The 17,895-nt window shown below is 38.5% G+C and overlaps 1 protein-coding gene across 1 annotated transcript; it reads right to left on the reverse strand.

Annotated features, from left to right (window-relative positions):
• Positions 1 to 321: 321 nt before the first annotated feature.
• On the reverse strand, positions 322 to 12,943 carry susd5 (sushi domain containing 5; the record flags this gene model as incomplete). Its single annotated transcript, XM_079258734.1, has 5 exons — positions 322 to 2,216; positions 2,905 to 3,093; positions 5,222 to 5,325; positions 11,756 to 11,933; positions 12,856 to 12,943. The coding sequence occupies 5 exons, from the start codon at positions 12,941 to 12,943 to the stop codon at positions 322 to 324; spliced, it is 2,454 nt and encodes an 817-aa protein (XP_079114860.1).
• Positions 12,944 to 17,895: the final 4,952 nt, after the last annotated feature.

A 17,895-nucleotide genomic window follows, 5' to 3' on the forward strand; every position in this document is an offset into this window, starting at 1 on the left:
GCTCATTAATGTGAATAGGTTCAACAGGTGGGGGTGGTAGAGGGGGTAGTTGGAACTAATAGATGAGAAAACTTTTATCATCTGGCTTTACTTGAGTTTAACCCTCAAATCTTATTATTTTACAACATTTTCTGTTTGCACTACCAGATTTTGCTCCTTGAAACAGAGCCAGTACACATTATCTGTTCGTACCCATTCAAACTCTTCACATCTTCAACAGCGTCCATATAAAATAAACTGTGCGTTACTCACAAATTGATCTGAATTCACCCATCCATCCCAAATGTCTCTGCCCTTCCTCATTATCTTCATCACAAAATCCTAAACTTTTTGCTGCATCTCTATCTGTTGACCCTGTCTTGTTTGACTTTGGCCCTTCCCATTCATTTCATACATGGAGCTCTTCTGTTGTTGCCGTCGGTAACACCAAACTCCAACAATGACTGCTGTCGCTACGGCACACACTGCCACAATTATGGCGGCCACTTTGGGACCTTGACTGGATGGATGAGGAGGGTGAGGGGGACAGTCCTCACCCACACAGATGGTCTCCCGCATCTCTCCCTCTGCCTCACCCCTCTCGCCAGTCTCACCAGGCAGGTTGTGAACTGTGTGCTCCCCTATCACTCCATTGAAGATGTCACCATCCTGCACCGGAGGAGCTAGTCCATGATCAAGGAAGGGGTGCTCAGTGAGATCATCTAGCCAGGAATGGGTGGGAGCTTCCTGCTGTGTGTCATAATCTAGGGTGTCAGAGTATGAAGGAATGTCTGAAGGCTGAAAATGGTCAGGAGAGGCAGCAGGAGTTCCAGTAAAGCTTGGATTCACCTCCCCCACCACCTTGCGATCCAATTTGGGTCCTTTAGTAGGAGACTTGTGAGTGTCTGGTGAGCTGGTGTGAAGAACTGGTTTACGTATTTCCACCTCATTGGGTCTATCCGTTGTCTTGACAACACTCCTGCCATTTACTGTTTCTGTCTGATCCGTTGTGGCTTTTCCATTATCAGTTTCTTCCAGGACAACAGGATAGCCATCCAGCCAACTTTCATCTTTGGTGGCCTTGCCTCCTGGTACCCTCTGGGTGATGTTCTGGTGCCCCTTTGCAGCACCAGAAACGATTGCATACAAGTGATCATCATCCTCGTGGCTGTCATGATCGTCATGATCTATATCATGGTCTTTATCATCATCTGTGTCGTGGTCATCATGGTCCGGGTGTTCCTCAGATTCATGAGGATTTTCTTTATCATCGTCGATATGATCATCGACTGGATTTTCATGATCCCTGTAGCTTTGGTGTTCATCATGAGAATCATCTCTATCATCATACTCGGGGCTGCCATATTGAATGCGATCCCGGTCCTCCTCATGTTCGCCCATGTCATAATGATCATCGTGGTCATCGTGGTCATCATGATCGTCATGGTCTTTGTTGCGGTCCTGTCCATCCAGATCACCATGCTGAGCTGGGCGCTTCACATGGTCATCATGGTCCTCTTCCTGGTGACTGTTAAGGTCATCCTGATCATCATAGTCATCTTCTTTGTGAATGTCAAGGCTGTCGTGACGGCTGTTGTCTTGTTCATCTCTGTCATCATTATCATGCTCATGATCATCATAGCCTTCTGGCTCATCATCATCGTGATCATCAACATCAACCGGAATTGGATGGTGAGGTCTTTCCTGGCTCTCGTGCTCTTTACTTTCCTCAGACTGGCCCCCAGAAGCTCTCTGTGAAATCTGTGTGGCAGGATTCAGTGTGACAGGGTCAGTGGAGACAGGAGGTTCCTCCTCTGGGAATGCCTCAGGAGGAAACCAGAACATGTGTTTTTGAGAGAGAACAGAAACTGGTTCTTCTGTGGCTGCAGCTACATCCACGTTGACCAGACCAATCCTTTCTTCCTCCCACTTCGGATGGCTAGTGATATCCTCAAAAGCAGGTTCCTCGTTTTTTGCTTCTTCCTCTATTGCACCTTCAAGTGTTCTGGTGTTCTCTGTCACCCTTCCCTCCACATCATGCTCTTCATGCTGCCCGCGATACTTCTCCCGTGCTTTAATATTGGATATTTTCTCTTGCTGCTCCATGCTCCTCTTTCCATCATATGCCTCCTCTGACAACTCATCTTGCGCCTCCTCCAAACTCTCGTGGTCGTGGTCTGGCTCTTCATAGGAGTCTGTGAACTTGTCCTCATAGTCAACGTGGCTTTGAGGCTCATCTGCAGGGACACAGATGAAGCATATAATTATTCATGGGTTTGAATCTCTGCCTTCCTCCCACCTTCCAAAGACATGCATGTATGGTTAATTGATCACTCTAAATTCTGTTTAGGATCGATTACTCATTCTCCCTACCCTGCCTCTCCCCCAGTGATTGTTAAGATAGGCTCCAGCTTCCCCACAACCCTTAATTGGAATTGGAGGTTAAGTTCATCATTATGTTCATATAATAAAACAAAATCAGTCAATCAAGAAAAAAAAATTGAATTCTCTTCGTGACACAGGATGATGGATTTAGACACAGGAATTGGTTGAACTGTTCAGCAGTATTGTAAGAAACTGGAAAACTCTTGAGACCATGTATGTTAAAGTAAGGATATCTATTTAAGTCCTCACAGATGGACAAAATAACCATTTTAAAACATAAGCTATGATTCTGTCAACTAACCTTCCACACAGTCCATTTGTGCTCAGATCTTTTATCCCTTCTATTCATCAAGAATGCAGGCCACTTTATGGGATGTCACTGTGAGGTATCAAAGGCCGACTTTTTTAATCCAACTCACAACCAGGAGTCTGTAGTCCAAAAAACTTAAGTGTGCTCAAGATTGGAAAAAAGAAGGAGCCGCTTTCTCTGTCTGACATTTCTATTTCTGCACCTTAACATAAACATTTAAACCTTATTACCTTTGACACAAATCTGCACTGCTCCGTACCACTCCCCACAGCTGCCACACAGCAGGCTGAAGGCAGTGTGTCCACTCGGCATCGCATATCCTGAGACACATGTGTACACCAGCTCATCTCCCATCTCAAACCCAGAATGCTCCTGCAAAAGAGCATTAGGAAAGGAAGGAGGGTCTCCGCAAGGCAGGCCTGCAAATCACAAAAAGACATTTGTAATAGCATGTTTTGATGAGAATAATCCAGGAAGTGATGAGAATTTATAGAAACATTAGTTTTTATGTTCAGAAATGAAACCATGATAAATATCTTACAGGACAGATCGAACAATTTGAATGTAACAAATTTTCCTGTTGCTGAGCTCAAAATGCAGGAAAACCCAAATATGTGATTAACATGTGTGTATTTACTGTCATCAGGATCAATACACATCTCAAAAACCATCATGCAGACAAATGTGTTGCAAATTGATGTTTCCCCTGATGGACAGCACTGTTGTGTTGGATAGAAATGTTCCCCTAAAGTTTATATTTGTTATATAACAGGAGAATTGTATGTTCTCATGACAATATGTTATGATTTATTCCCTAAATGTGAACACTAAGTATATCCTGAATCTAATAAACAACTTACACGATATTAGGGGAAACAAGGGAAATCTCAATGTCTGTGGTTTACTATAGCTCAGTCCAAAAGTAAAAGAGCACAATTAGCAGGACTGCCTATTCATGTAATTATAATTCTTTATTGTATTCCCTTTTTTTCAGCCACTGCATTTTCTTTTGCACTTCATTTTAGCAGAACAGCTCTGACTCCATGCACAACAACAACTGAAGCCACAAACAAACCCCTGACTGTGAAGAAGTAAATAATTTACCAGTTTTAAGTGGATCTGTGTGATTTTCCATTGCAGGTTTGTCCAGGTCTTAATAATGGGAGCTTTGACTCTTTTTAGACATCCAGATTAACTGGTTCAACTCAGCAAGAAAGATCCTCTTCTGTGGCTCTTAAAAATCATTTTCCATAGCACCACTACTAGCTTTCATCATTTATCTGTAATAAAAGTCAAGTTTTTTCATGTGATTAAAATGTAGGCATGCACATACACTCACCAGCTTCTTCATTACGTTAACCAGCTCAGTGTCTTGTTAGCACAAATACTGTAGTCAAAACCAGTATGACAGCAACTCAAATCAGGTTGACATGGTCAAGACAAGTTGCTGAAATACACACTGAGCATCATGAGGAAGAAGTGACTGGATGTGACATGGTTGCTTGTGTCAGACAGGCTGGTCTGAGTATTTCAGAAACTAATGGTCTACCATGATTTTCACTCAAAATCATCCCCGGGGTTTACAGAGAATGCTCCAAAAAAAGAGAAAATATTAGTGAAAAATGGGAAGACTGATATAATAAAAAGGTCATGGTAACTCAAATAATCACTGGTTACAATTAAAAGTATGCCGAATATCAAAGCACATGTCAAACCTTGAATCAGAGAGAAACTGAGGCTACAGTTAACACAGATTCACCCAAACTGGACAACTTTAGACTGGAAAACATTCCTCTGCCTGGTTATAAAGGAAAAAAGAAAAAAGAAAAAAAAAGGCATATACATATATACATATATACATATATATATATATATATATATATATGTATATATATATATATATATATATATATATATATATGTATATATATATATATATATATATATATATATATATATATATACATATATATATATATATATATATATATATATATATATATATATATATATATATATATGTATGTGTATACACATACATATTTTATATATTTTATTTGCATATTATTCAGTTCAGAGTAATAATACTAAACCTTCGTTTCAAATCCACTCATTTGTGTTAGGTTTAATCTAAAAAGATCTCATTGTACAATCCTGGTCTATAGCAATGAACCAGCATCATTACCAGATACTGTGGTTTGTAGTTATTATTAACAGTTATTACTACACTTTAACTCTAAGCGTTTATGAGAGTGCTCCACCACATCGCACAGCTTTAGCAATAAATCTGAAGAGTAAATGAGCCGTGACCAACTAAGTTGTGTCTGGATCAAGTTGTATCAGATACACACACATTTATGTGCAAGATGAAAGTTGGACTAAACACACAACCACAACCTGTTTCACACTAAAGTGACTATTTCAAGGAGAACTGCTCACACACATACACACTACCACCATAACACATATTCATTTTTATCCTCATCACTACTCACAACCTTGTGTATGTATGTATAAGTTATCCAACTTTTTGAAGTGTTCACTGACCTTTGTCTTTGACACAGAAAGCAGCCAGGTTGGCCGTGTCCTCTGTAGCATTCTCAGTCCTCACAACCTTCAGTGAGCTCCCCACAACATTACAGATTGTGGTCCTAGACATACATAAGGAAAATCATATATTATATGATAAAGAAATCAAGATGTAAAGTGAAATTACATGAACAAAAACTAATTAATTACAAAATGACATGAGATTAACTGTCTTACAGCTAAACTTTTCACAATCACTCAGGGAGTCAGAGATAAGAGGCTGGTGTTTACCTTTAACACACTTTGTCACATACAGCAAAAAGACTCCAACAGATTCTCATCCTGTAGTTATTTTACTTAATTGTATTTTTACAGAAGACAGCATTCTCAAATCAAACTCCTTTCATTATAGGAATGGGTCAAGTTGGCAAAAAAAAAAAAACCAACTTTTTTAGGCATATACAAACTCTGTCCAGCACGAAGAGGCTTCTTGTTCCAATAGACCGAGCTAAAGATCTGTATGGAGGGAGAAGATATATGCAACTCCTTTTTTCTGATGAATAACTACAGTAACTTTGGAAATCTAAAGCTGTCTGTTTACATGATGTGGTGATTCCTGTTCCCTGGTGGGCGCGGTCAGCTGGGAACTGGAGGCGCAGCTGATCCACATCTCAGCAATCAACGAACCACCTATTTAAGACCAGCTCTGCCTGCTATCCAGCGCCAGATTGTTGATTGCCCTGCGGTAAACCAGCTCTCGGCCTCAGCTTACCTTGCTTGTGCTTGACCCTGATTTGTAACCTGTCCTGTCTTCCCCCTGCCAGAGAAAGCCTGCCTGCCTGCTCGTTCGTTTGCTCCCCTGCCTGCCTGCCTCCTGATGCTCGCCAGTCTGCCAGTCTCTGAAAGTTCCGCTGGAAGAATTCACAGGAATCTGTGGGAAATCAATAAACCTCTCTCTGTACTCAAAGTGTCCGCTCTTTGGATCCTACTAGCCCCTCACCCACAACACATGAGGTCTCCGTGTAATGTAACTTTTGAGTTATCTTACTTGTAATAGTTTTAATATATTACTTTATTGTGCTTTTTTTCCCCCTATTTTTTGCTGTCATTTATACTTTCTTTACACAATCTGTTATGCTTTTAATATTTTGTGTAATGCACTTTGAATTATCTTGTCAATAAATGTGCTATAAAAATAAACTCGCCTTGCCTAAATGGCCTCTGGAAAAGGGATTCGGCAAGACATGATATGGTCATTTCTCCTGATATGTTATGTCTCGCTTCTCAGGCTGTGATGAGAAATAATAGGGCTTAAAACTTAAAATGTTAAATATTCAGAACTGTAATGAAAAGAGCAAAGTGAGTATGACACTTAAAAGCAAATTAATGCCTTATTGATGGGAAATACATCCAGGATGGGCAAAGAAACTTGTCATCAAGTCAAAGAAACCAAATATTAATATAATAGTGTAAAGTAACTTTTTTAAACTCCCCCCTCTAACTAATTATGTCAAGACCGCTCAGATTTATCTTGTAACCCTAGAAGGGGGTGAAGGGGGAAAAGGGGCCTTTGTGTGGGCGGGGTCACATTGGCATGATCACTCTTCTCTGAACACCTTCCACTCTGTATGTTCTGCATGTGGCACAGTCACTGGGTTGTGACTAGGATTATTCACTAACAGCGGCTTGTTTTCTTTGTCTCCCATTAATATTTAACCTGATCGTTTATGGTGCTCTTGACACTTGATAGTCTAGTCCTCTGCAGGGGGAATAAGAATCTAAGATTGGCATATTTGTGTTTATGTGTGTGAATATGTAGGTACATGCGTCTATATAGGCAAATGCATATGGGTGTATATGCGTTCGTTTATGCAGATGTCTGTTTTTTCCTTCTTTCTCTTTCTATCTCTCTCTTTTTCTCCATCTCTATGAGGTGTTTTCTTTCTCTTTCCATTTATCTTTCTGTTGCTCCTATCCTCTCTGGTCTGGTCCAGCAGTAGAAACTCAAAAATTTACACAAAATAAATAAAGAAATTAAATAAAAATCTAGAAAATCAAGGGGATCATCATACCAGTAATGCTCCCCTTGGCAAAGTAAATTTGCTCAGCAGAACACAGCATCCAGACAATCATTCTGCTTGCTTAAATGCTGGACAAGACAAAAAAAAAAAAAAAATAAGGGGGGGCGAACACTTGCTGGGAACCACCAGGCAAAGTGGGCACTTCAAAGTTAGCTGCAAAACTGCTGAAAGCACTATCATCTATATGACAAAAGCACTGAGAAAATAGCTTATTTTTTGCTTTAGTTTGAGTTCATTTGTCATCCTAAAAAAGACCTAACCAACTTGAACTTGCCAGACCAGTCAAATCATCATCCCATAACAACTTTCTGCACCAGTCAACTCTCTGTTGGAAAATCTCATTTCAAATTATAGAGATAATGCTTGTTTATTAATAAGAGATTTGATTTATCCTCTTGTCAAAGATGCATTCAGTATCAAGAGAGACTACTGGCCAAAGAGGACAGTGTGTGTGTGTGTGTGTGTGTGTGTGTGTGTGTGTGTGTGTGTGTGTGTGTGTGTGTGTGTGTGTGTGTGTGTGAGCGTAACTGAACTACTCAAAGCATGGGTGCTTGGAAAGAATTTGGTGTGCCATGCTGACTTCAGCTTATAAGGGCAACAGACTAAGAGGAATCTAAGTTGAAATCACCAAGAACACTCTGAGAACAAAGACTATCAAAACATTAAACTGTAACCTGTGTGTTAGCTTTGTGTGAGAGGGAAGCATATGAAATAAGAACCGTTATTAAATTAATAAAAGTCCTATAACAGGAGTGACAAAAAGGTACATGTACATTAAAGTTTATATTCCGCTTAAGGTTAATTCTGATTTATTGTGTTTGGTTCCAGGATGCTCACAGCATCTGTATGATTGACAGATAAGATGATGATGTAAAGGCAGGGGAGTTAGTCAATGATATTTTATTTTCAATGAAATATACCCAATAACTTCCATCAACAGTATTCCGAATACTATAATAAGTGAACTGGCACCATCCTTATCAACAACAGCATAGTTTCCCATCACAGACAGAAAAAAAAATCAAACGCACCATAATTAATCTACGAAAACAAAATATGGCAGGCCTAGAGCATTTTTCATTTCACTCGACTCAGAAAAAGGGAAGCAAATATGGATAGGCTATAAATCAAAACCAATGACAACTGTATGTAGCAGCTCCTTGTGAGCACATTTTTAAAATATAATAACAAACAATGTGGGAGAGACTTGCTAAATATGAAGCAAAAGTTTCTGGCTGTTTATATGGTTCATGTCTCAGTCACTTCGACTCCGTAAAACAAAGTTCTGTTTGTATTTTTCTGACATCCCAAAGTGACTATTGTTGCTAAAACTGAATTCTCATGAGCATCAATAGATGCTCTAGTATACCTTACTATATGTAAATATAGTAGTAATTACATTGTACACATTTAGCCTCATTTCGGGTTTACGTCAAATGTGCGCATGGAGGCTTCTGTCTGTCTGTCTGTCTTCCTTCCTCCCAGGAAACTTGCAGATGCATTGTGAAGTACGAAACGGAGCAGTACCAGAGAACACAGTAGGGGCATTGTTGCGCTCTATAGACTCCAACCAGCAAAAGGAACAAAGAAGAAGATTCCACATTGTTTTTAAAGGCCACACAGACCACCACCATCTACTATGCTGCCTTTTTTTATGAATATTTTTTCAAGCATGTACATTATATTGATCTAGTCCATAGTTCATCTTGTTTGCTATGAAACTGACCTTACAATGCAGAAATAAACTCTAGACTCATCACTGTCCTCCAGTGGATGCATTGCCCAATAACCATGTCATCATCAGCACACATTGGGTATGTGGACGGTGATGTTTGACAACTTTTGAAACAGACATGCCTATACGTCTGTTTTGTTATTGGCTCTGTATTTTACTATATTGCTTGATTTTATATATTTCACTGTGAGGTGACCTTGAGTGTCATGAAAGGCACCCTGAAATAAATAAATGTATTAACTGCTTGGTGTTTCAGAACTTCATGTCATGAATGCTCTCTTGGTAAGAAGGGTCCTTCCAGGGCCGGAATTACGCAGGGCTTTTGGAGGAGCCTTGCAGCACACAAACAGTGCTGCTGTCCACAAAGACAAAATAAACAGACTGTTTAATAACTTCATTAATAACTCCGTTCGAACTTAAGAAACTTATTTTATTTGTTGTAACCAATATTTGTTCTTTTCAAAGTCCTTTTTTTTAGTTTGAAATAAATAAATAAATAATTAAATCATTTATTCATTTATTTATTTATACTTTTAAAAAATGTTTTAATATAACAATATATTGCAACTATGTCAATCCATCTTCCATCTGCTAATCTCTGATGTCTGCAATTGATTGCAGGAGTTTTATGAACTTAAAGGATTGACAAAAGGAACGTTAAAATTTCACAGAAGGATTATGAACCTCCGAATCCTGAAGCAGAATCTGATGACATCGACGCATGTGATTAAGAGTCCTTTTTTGGGCTTGAAAAGTATCAACTCGGTTTCTTTCACAGAGTTGTTACCAATAATGAAATGTAAAAAATAATATGTATTCTAACAGTGAAAGGCCTCTTCTATATCACCTCATTTGTGTTGCTTTTGATAATCTCATGTTTCGTGTAAATCAGTTTTGCTGATTCTTTTTTTTTTTTATTATTTATTATTAAATATTAAGTGTAACTGCCACAGTTTAATTGTTTGTTTTTCTTTGAGCTAATTATTGCCTTGTTGTCTTTTAGTTTTCTCGTTGTGTTTATGGATCAAAGATGATCAATAAATTCATCAGTAAAGAAAGCAACTTGCGTCTGTCGGTACCTGGAGGAATTATATTAAGATTCACTAAATGACTATAACATTTATTTCTTACTGTGTAAAATATTTGTTAGTGAATGACGAATTGATTCTAACTGGATACATTATGTGAAATTCAACACACTGAGCATGTTCATTGTCACTACTCTACTGAGTCATTAGAAATGGACAGGAGAGAGTGTCTGGAGCGCCTGACATTCGTAAGAGGGATGATACTCTGTGAAACATGGTGAGCGAGTGTGAAAGCTGATGACCAACACGTAGAAAAGAGAAGCATACAAAGTAAATAAAGGTGTCAGCTTTTCCTCCAAACAGACACTTTATACTTTCAGGGCAGACAGAATCTGAGACAAGTTCAGGTTTATAACTTTATTACTTCTTATTTTGAATTATAACGAAGGAAAACTGCATGTATTGTCGGATATTGATTTTCCACATTACACAGCACATGGCCAGGATTTTGGATTTTTGTTATTGATATTTTTGGATGATTGGATGGATGGACCTGCGATGGACTGGCGAGCTGTCCAGGGTGTACCCTGCCTGTCGCCCAAAGCCGGCTGGGATAGGCTCCAGCTTCCCCGCGACCCTGAATTGGAATAAGTGGTTCGGAAAATGAATGAATGAATGAATGAATGAATGGATGGATGGATGGATGGATGGATGGATGGATGGATGGATGGATGGATGGATGGATAGAAAATACAAGTGAAATTTACCATGTTAAAAACAAATTTTATCATCACCCTGACCTTACGAAGACAACACATTTTGTCGCAGTTCATTCTGTTTATTATTTACCTGCCTGCTTTTTAGGCATCTTAAACCAGTTTTTTTGAGTAAAATTGACATTTAGGTTTGTGCTCATGTCTCATGTCTTTCAGTCCTTTTTAATGAAAGTCATTGTCTAACAAGATACCATCAAGCCTACTTTATACCTAAAACACAATTATTAAAGCACTGTCTGACACATTGGCACATTTTGCATTAACAGTAAGGATTTAACTTTTGACTGAAAATGTGTAGTCTGTCTCTCTCAAAGAGGATGACATGTATGAACTTATGATGAGCCTTTAACTTGTAAGTTCTCAGGGGATCTTTTTAAACACTTCGATTAAAAAAATGGATGTTAACTTTGTTCCCACTTCTGGCTTCTTGCTTTAAATTTGAACAAAATAGACTAAAACTTTAATAACTGTTTTGATACCCTTTTTAAAAAAAACCACAGGGAACATTTTGTTAGTCATCTCCAGCTAAGCTAACTACCTGGCTTCCTCCAGGCCCAAACTCTGTTGCTTTCTCTTGGTGATGAAAGGTATGTGTCATGTTGCCGTGGAGATGAGCAGTGTAAATGGAGGCACTTGTCGACATGACACCCCGGCTAAGAATTCCCTGCACCTCCAGGAGGAAACAGAGGAGTCTTTCTCCATCTCTTCCTCTCTGCCTTTTCTCTTCTCCTCCTGAAATGTGACACTCTTCTATCTTCCTGCTCCCACTAAAGCTGCCGCTCTCTTCACTTCCTTGCTCTTTCATCCGTTCCAGGAATCTCCATAACACGCACACAAACAGGCACACACACTAAGATGACCTCCGACATCTCAAGAAATCTTAAGCCTTCTTCCACGCCTCCTAAAACCATGAAGAAAAATACTTTTCTTACCCTACTGTGCCTCCATAAAGCCACCCACGGGTGCACTGGGAGAAGAAGCACTCCACCACAGCATGACGGAGCTCCTCTGCTGATGCCAAGCGGGCTTGCTTTGAGGCACATGCTAGCTCAGCATCCCTGAAGCCCTGCACTCCAGAGGAGTTCCTCAGGTCCAACACAAAAACTCGACCTGAGGAGAGGAGTCAGAGGAGCCTCGAATTACTACTGCTAAATTACTCCTGAAAAAAGAAGATCTCTTTTGTTTGTTTGACGGTGTAAATTCATCATCTGTGTCTGGCAGAATCTGCAGATATTTTATTCAAAATACATCACTGGTTTAGCTGATAATGATTTTCTTTTGTAATCATAGTCTTCAATGCACCTATTTTAACTGACACCTATTTTGTAAAAACACACACATGAGAAGGTACTTTCTTGTCTGACTCATTTTGATACAATTTTTTACGTTTTAACATAAAGAAAAATAAGTAAATAACCTATGTTTCTATTAAATATAAATATATAAATATTTATAAATATATAAATAAATATAGTTTAAAGGAAAAAAATAATAATAATTGACAGGTTGAAAGTATCTTGCGACATGTCAAAGACAGTTATGTGCCTCTAGAGCTTGTCAAAAATCTTATACGTGTGCATCATATGAAGGGTATTTAACTACAGACTGAATCACAACGGCATATTATCCATTTAATTAACAATCTACTGCCACAATATTGTCTGTTTATAAACACTGGGATGACGTCTTAAGTCTGATGTTTGCGACTGCGCGCAGCGCTCACCGCTGAAACAGCCTGCCCAACTTTTACGCACTAGTTTTTTAAATCAAACAGACTATTTTACCAAGATGTTTAGTCTATATATTGAGTTATTGTCAAAATAACTCAATATATAGCAATGAAATAACAAGATAACAAAAATAACAATGAAACATGCAAGATGGAGACAGGCATCCACCTTTGCGCTCTGATTGACGGTTTGTGCATCAAAAGTCTCTTTAACATTTGAAGGTAAGGTTATGATATATTTGAAAATAGGTTAATATTTAGTTAAATAAATAAATAAACAGGGAAGTAACAAGGTTAGCTTACCATCTGCGTTCACAAGAGAGATCACAACAAGAGAAGTCAGCCATCCAAAAAGCAAAGACTGGATATTTGAGTTACCCTGATCAATCATCTTTCTTTCGTCTTCAACTGTGGATTAAATCTTTCGACTTGTGCAGGGGAAGAAAAAAAAATGTCCAAAAACTTGTGTTCACAAACTTGCAGGTCAAAGAGATGATGAAGAAAAGAAAAAAAAAAGAGTCCTGATTTTTCGTACGCAGAGACCGTCTCTGCGGTAGGAAAGTATTCTTCTTAACAAGTGAGGATAGCAGCGGAAAAAGAAAACGCCTGGAGCGGCTGAAGAGCGAGGAGGTGCAGTTTATCTTCCCAAATAGTCGCACTGGCAAGCAGATGAAGCACCTGTGTGAAAACTCGCGTGTTCCCGTTAGTAAATACGTCACGGCTCAAAATCTTCAGGGTGGGTAGAAGGCGGTGAGATGGACAGCCGGACTGCTCCTTCACAGATATACTGTTACTGAAACATCCCTCGGTTTCACCTGTTCATATTGATCTAGATGTGGTGGTATTCAGATTCCCCACAACAAGTCCTTCAAATGGAATATGAAGCTACTTTATCTGGAAAGCTGAAACGTATAAATACAACCTGTAAAAACATTTCCAGACTGGTTTTATAAAACCATTTACATGTGATCATCATATTTCTTGTTAGTTGATATGAAACACACAGAAAAGTATTAATGATTAAGAGGTTAAACATTTCTCGGATCTGTTGCCATCTCAGTTCAACACTTTATTTATCCTTGGGGACAGTTTAAAAGGCATGAAGGAGCAGCATCATTAAAAGGCCAGACAGACCTCTTCTGCTGGTAAAATCAAACATTGTGATTGGAATGCAAACGCAACAACTACATGTTTTCTGATGAGGCTGGCTCTGATTTAAGACTTAAGGTCAGCAGGAGGTCAAGGTTAGAATTAAGACTTGACATTCAATGTAAAACAATTTATTATGTCGGCTTACTAAGGCAAGGGCAATGTATCAGTGTGTGTTTGTGTGTGCATCCTGCTTTAGGGAGACAAAAACAGATGGCAATCTGGACCATTCAGCCATTGTTCAGTGACTCTGCAGGTGAAGATAGCAGCCCATGTATTCAGGAGGAAGACAACACATTAAAATTTATTTAAAAGAAAAACCTGCACACGGAGAATAAAAGGTAACACGGTCTGGTCATAGGTTTGTGTGTTTTCAAAGACAAATTCACAAGACAGAAAAGAATTTAATTTCTCTCCATTTGCATATCAACACAGATACGTCATATCACATCCATGAGGAGAGTGGTTTTACACAATTATAAGGCTGTCAATGAACAATTGCACTGTTCATAATTTCCATTTATAAGCTGAATGAAGAAAGGAACCCTTGAACAAATCAATTAATGGATCAATTTATAAAAATCTTTCTCACATTGATCTTTTAAATCTGCGGTCCTCCAGTCAGGTGACTTTGACAACAGATGGTCAAACTAGGTCAAAATAGAAACTTCTCTAATGTAGCTTCACACGTTATCAGAATGTCCATTCCAGAGACACATATTGCACATTGAGTTGATAGAGATTTACAGCTCCAGTTGCATTATTTCAAAGGAATGTTTTTTTTATTCCTCTAGCATGTGTTTGTATTTTTTGGTGAGCCAGCTACTTTTTCATTTGCCTCATCTTTATTTATTTTCCACCAGTAACACATATACTAATACTTCTGCTGTAACTAATTTAACAAGTGTTTCCTTTATTATGAAGGTTTTCAATTACCACTAAAGGTTATGCAGATTCTAATACAGGGAAAATCAGCCACTGCAAATTGCACCATCCAAAACAAGCTACAACAACAACTACAGCACTATGTCCAAACCAGAACCAATACTACTTATAAGAAATGTGTTTTCTGTGAAAGAATAAAAACTGTAAAAGTATTGTGAGTGCTGCTTCTGCAAATTGCATCACAATACTATTACTGGCACAGTGATATGCAGCAGTTTTCTGGTATTATCATAAATAAATTTTTATGTTGAACTTCAGCAAAATATTATCTTGGTTAGGTGTTAATCTTCTACTGATTATTTTATGTTTATTGATTGTTGTTTTATTCTTAAAATGCCAAAAAAAAAGGTAAAATTTTAAGTTGCTCAAGAGTTTACTTTTTCCAAATGTTTGATTCATTCAAATGAAAAGGAAAAAGCAAAACTTCACAGTTGACAAGCTGGAAATGTATATCTATTTAATTTACTGATTATACACACATGAAATCTACATTTTGAAGGCCGAAATCTAATTTTATTGTAAACCTATTTTGAGCATATCATGATGAGGAAATTCCTTTGAGACAAACACTTTTCTTGTGGGATCACACTTATTCATTTCTCTCTGTGTCATTCTTTCACATCACACCTTTTCCATTGTCATAATGTTTTTTCTGTCCCACCAGAGTCAGACATGTTGCAGATGCATCAATCAAATCCTCTTGTCAGTCACCCTTCTCCGTGTTTCCCTGTCACATTTTTTCAGCTTGCACTCACACACCACTTATGCTTTTCATGGAAGCCCCTTCAGAGGTTTGGATGAAGAGATCAGGTGGGCTGGGATCCTGACTCACGAACAGGAGCTATTTCTGGAGAGATGGTAGCGGTAGTGGTCGAGGTGGGTTGCACAGGAGGTAAGAAAAGCAATGGCAAGAAGGAGAGAGACGGCAATTCACACCTGAACCGCCCTGGAGAGGTTGGTGAGAATTATGTTGTCTGCAGGTGTCCATGGGGGACTCGGTGAGTGGACGGACGCTCAACCAGACATCACACATGTGTGTAATAATCTCACAGGACGTCCAGTATGCGCACATTTAGCAATCTGTGTTGTGGAAGTAAACACACATGAACACACACAAATGTAGAACCGCAAGATTACTCTTTGTATGTGTGAGACGTGTTCTGTCAGGATGGGGTGTGCAAGGTGTGTGGCTGACTCAGAGGAAATCAGTGGTAATAATGGTGGAGGCCAGAGGGAGGTATGACTTGGTCTCCATGGTAACAGCCTCCTAAAACCACCATGGGTTACAGACAAACAAGAACAGCTCTGAAAACTCTTGAAAAATCATGTATGTAAACGTCTTTTCATGCAGAGCCAAAGAAAACATCCTTATTTTTAGTTTTGTGTAAATAACTTCTTGCACAAGCCAGAGGTGCTTTAGTAAGGTTGTTTACATCGCTGACCCGTGAGAATATAATCTTCTTATGAGGAAACATCTTTTGCATCTCAGCCAGTAAAAACGTATTTATTTGTATATCATTTTTAAAAAAAACCAAAGTGGGCCCTGCGATGGACTGGTGACCTGTCCAGGGTGCACCCTGCCTTTTGCCCAAAGACTGCTGGGATAGGCTCCAGCTTCCCCACGACCCTGAATTGGATTAAGCGGTTAGGAAAATGAATGAATGAATGAAAATGAATGAATGAAAACCAAAGTGTAAAAGTAATGAAAATAAAGAGATTCTGTGATCAAACAAGAATAAATTTCATTTGAAAAAAGGAACAAACACAAAACAGAGGGAGGAAAAACTGTCCACCGAATAGAGTTACAGATTATCAAAGTTTTCAGCTCCTAGTTACCGAGATAAACATGCAGCATCAACACTTTCAAAAGTTTGACAGACAGTAGAAAAGTTGTACTTGCAACAAATGGCCCTGCTTGACGTAACCACACACGATGCAATGATGGAGACACATTCAACACTAAGCTGCCATCTTCACCCGAGTCACGATGAGCAGAGCGTGGAGCTATTCAAAGAACTGAGTTAATTAATTTGACTGTTGATGAGAGATTGTTAATTACCATGCGATGCTGTGGGACGGGGAAGCATGAGAATTAAAAATGTGTCGCATAAAGAACTTTGCCTCTCTGATGTTTCTGTTTTACGGTTAAAAAAGGCTTTAGAGATGATTTTAAAATCTATCATGGATAGATTATGAAACAACAGGCTCTTGAAGCACATATCTGTAAAAGTACCATAATACCTGTACTACTGAGGACCAAAAACCCCTACAAATAACCAAATAAGGGATATGTAAATCTTTAACTCTGCTTCATGCATTTGATGTACTTCAGCTAGCATCATAATGTAATTTTAATTTTAATAGATGTAGTTTTCCAGTCAGTTTGTGTTAATTAGCATATGTTTTCCATCTAAATAGGGCTAATTTCAATCTCCTATGGGTAAACTTGCGTATCATATTGTTAATGTTGCATCATGTTTGTTTTTTGTTTCTATTTAGATGTTTTCCAGTTCTTTTTGATTGATTTGTGCTTCCTTTGGTCCATTTTACCTATTAGTTTGAGAGATACATCAATACAGGCAACTGAATGAATGCCATGCATTTAGATGCACTAACAAACAGTTGTGGTGTCATTTAACACCTGTGTGTCTTTACTCTGCTTGCTTAGTGTGTCTTTCTAAGGTACTAGAGATACTTCTATGACACAGTGATCATAATTAAATTTTAGAAGATTGATGTATGAGACTGACTTCAAGGTTTGTTTTGCCCAAAAATATTCATTCCATTCTCATAATTTATTTTGTATTTATCTGAGTAATAAATGATCACACTCCAACTTGTGTGTTGCCAAGAAGAAAGACCACATTTACTACTTAAATTGCCCAAATTGTTCAAATTAATCTAATACCATACAAGATAAAGGTGTTTGTGAGTAAGATCAAGACTGTGGATGTGAATTTTATGAAAGAGCAAAGACATTGACTGGTGAACCCAGCCCACCTTCTGCTGTCGTCTCCACCCTGTGACTTCCTGTAACAAAATGTCAACCACAGAAGAGAAGACAGGCGCGTCAAGATGAATACATTAAATAAATTTTGTTTCTCTTTGGAAAAGTCTCTTACTTCTTCTCACGCAGCTTGAAATCAAACCTCTCTATTAGGCAAAGGCTAAGCCAAAATGACAGGTCCATATTGTCAGGACCTCCTAGATGGACCTCAGGTGAAGATCTGTGGATCCTGGTAAGACCAG

Source organism: Telmatherina bonti (assembly GCF_933228915.1).
Source record: "Telmatherina bonti genome assembly, chromosome: 19".
Classification (NCBI taxonomy): Eukaryota; Metazoa; Chordata; class Actinopteri; order Atheriniformes; family Telmatherinidae; genus Telmatherina; species Telmatherina bonti.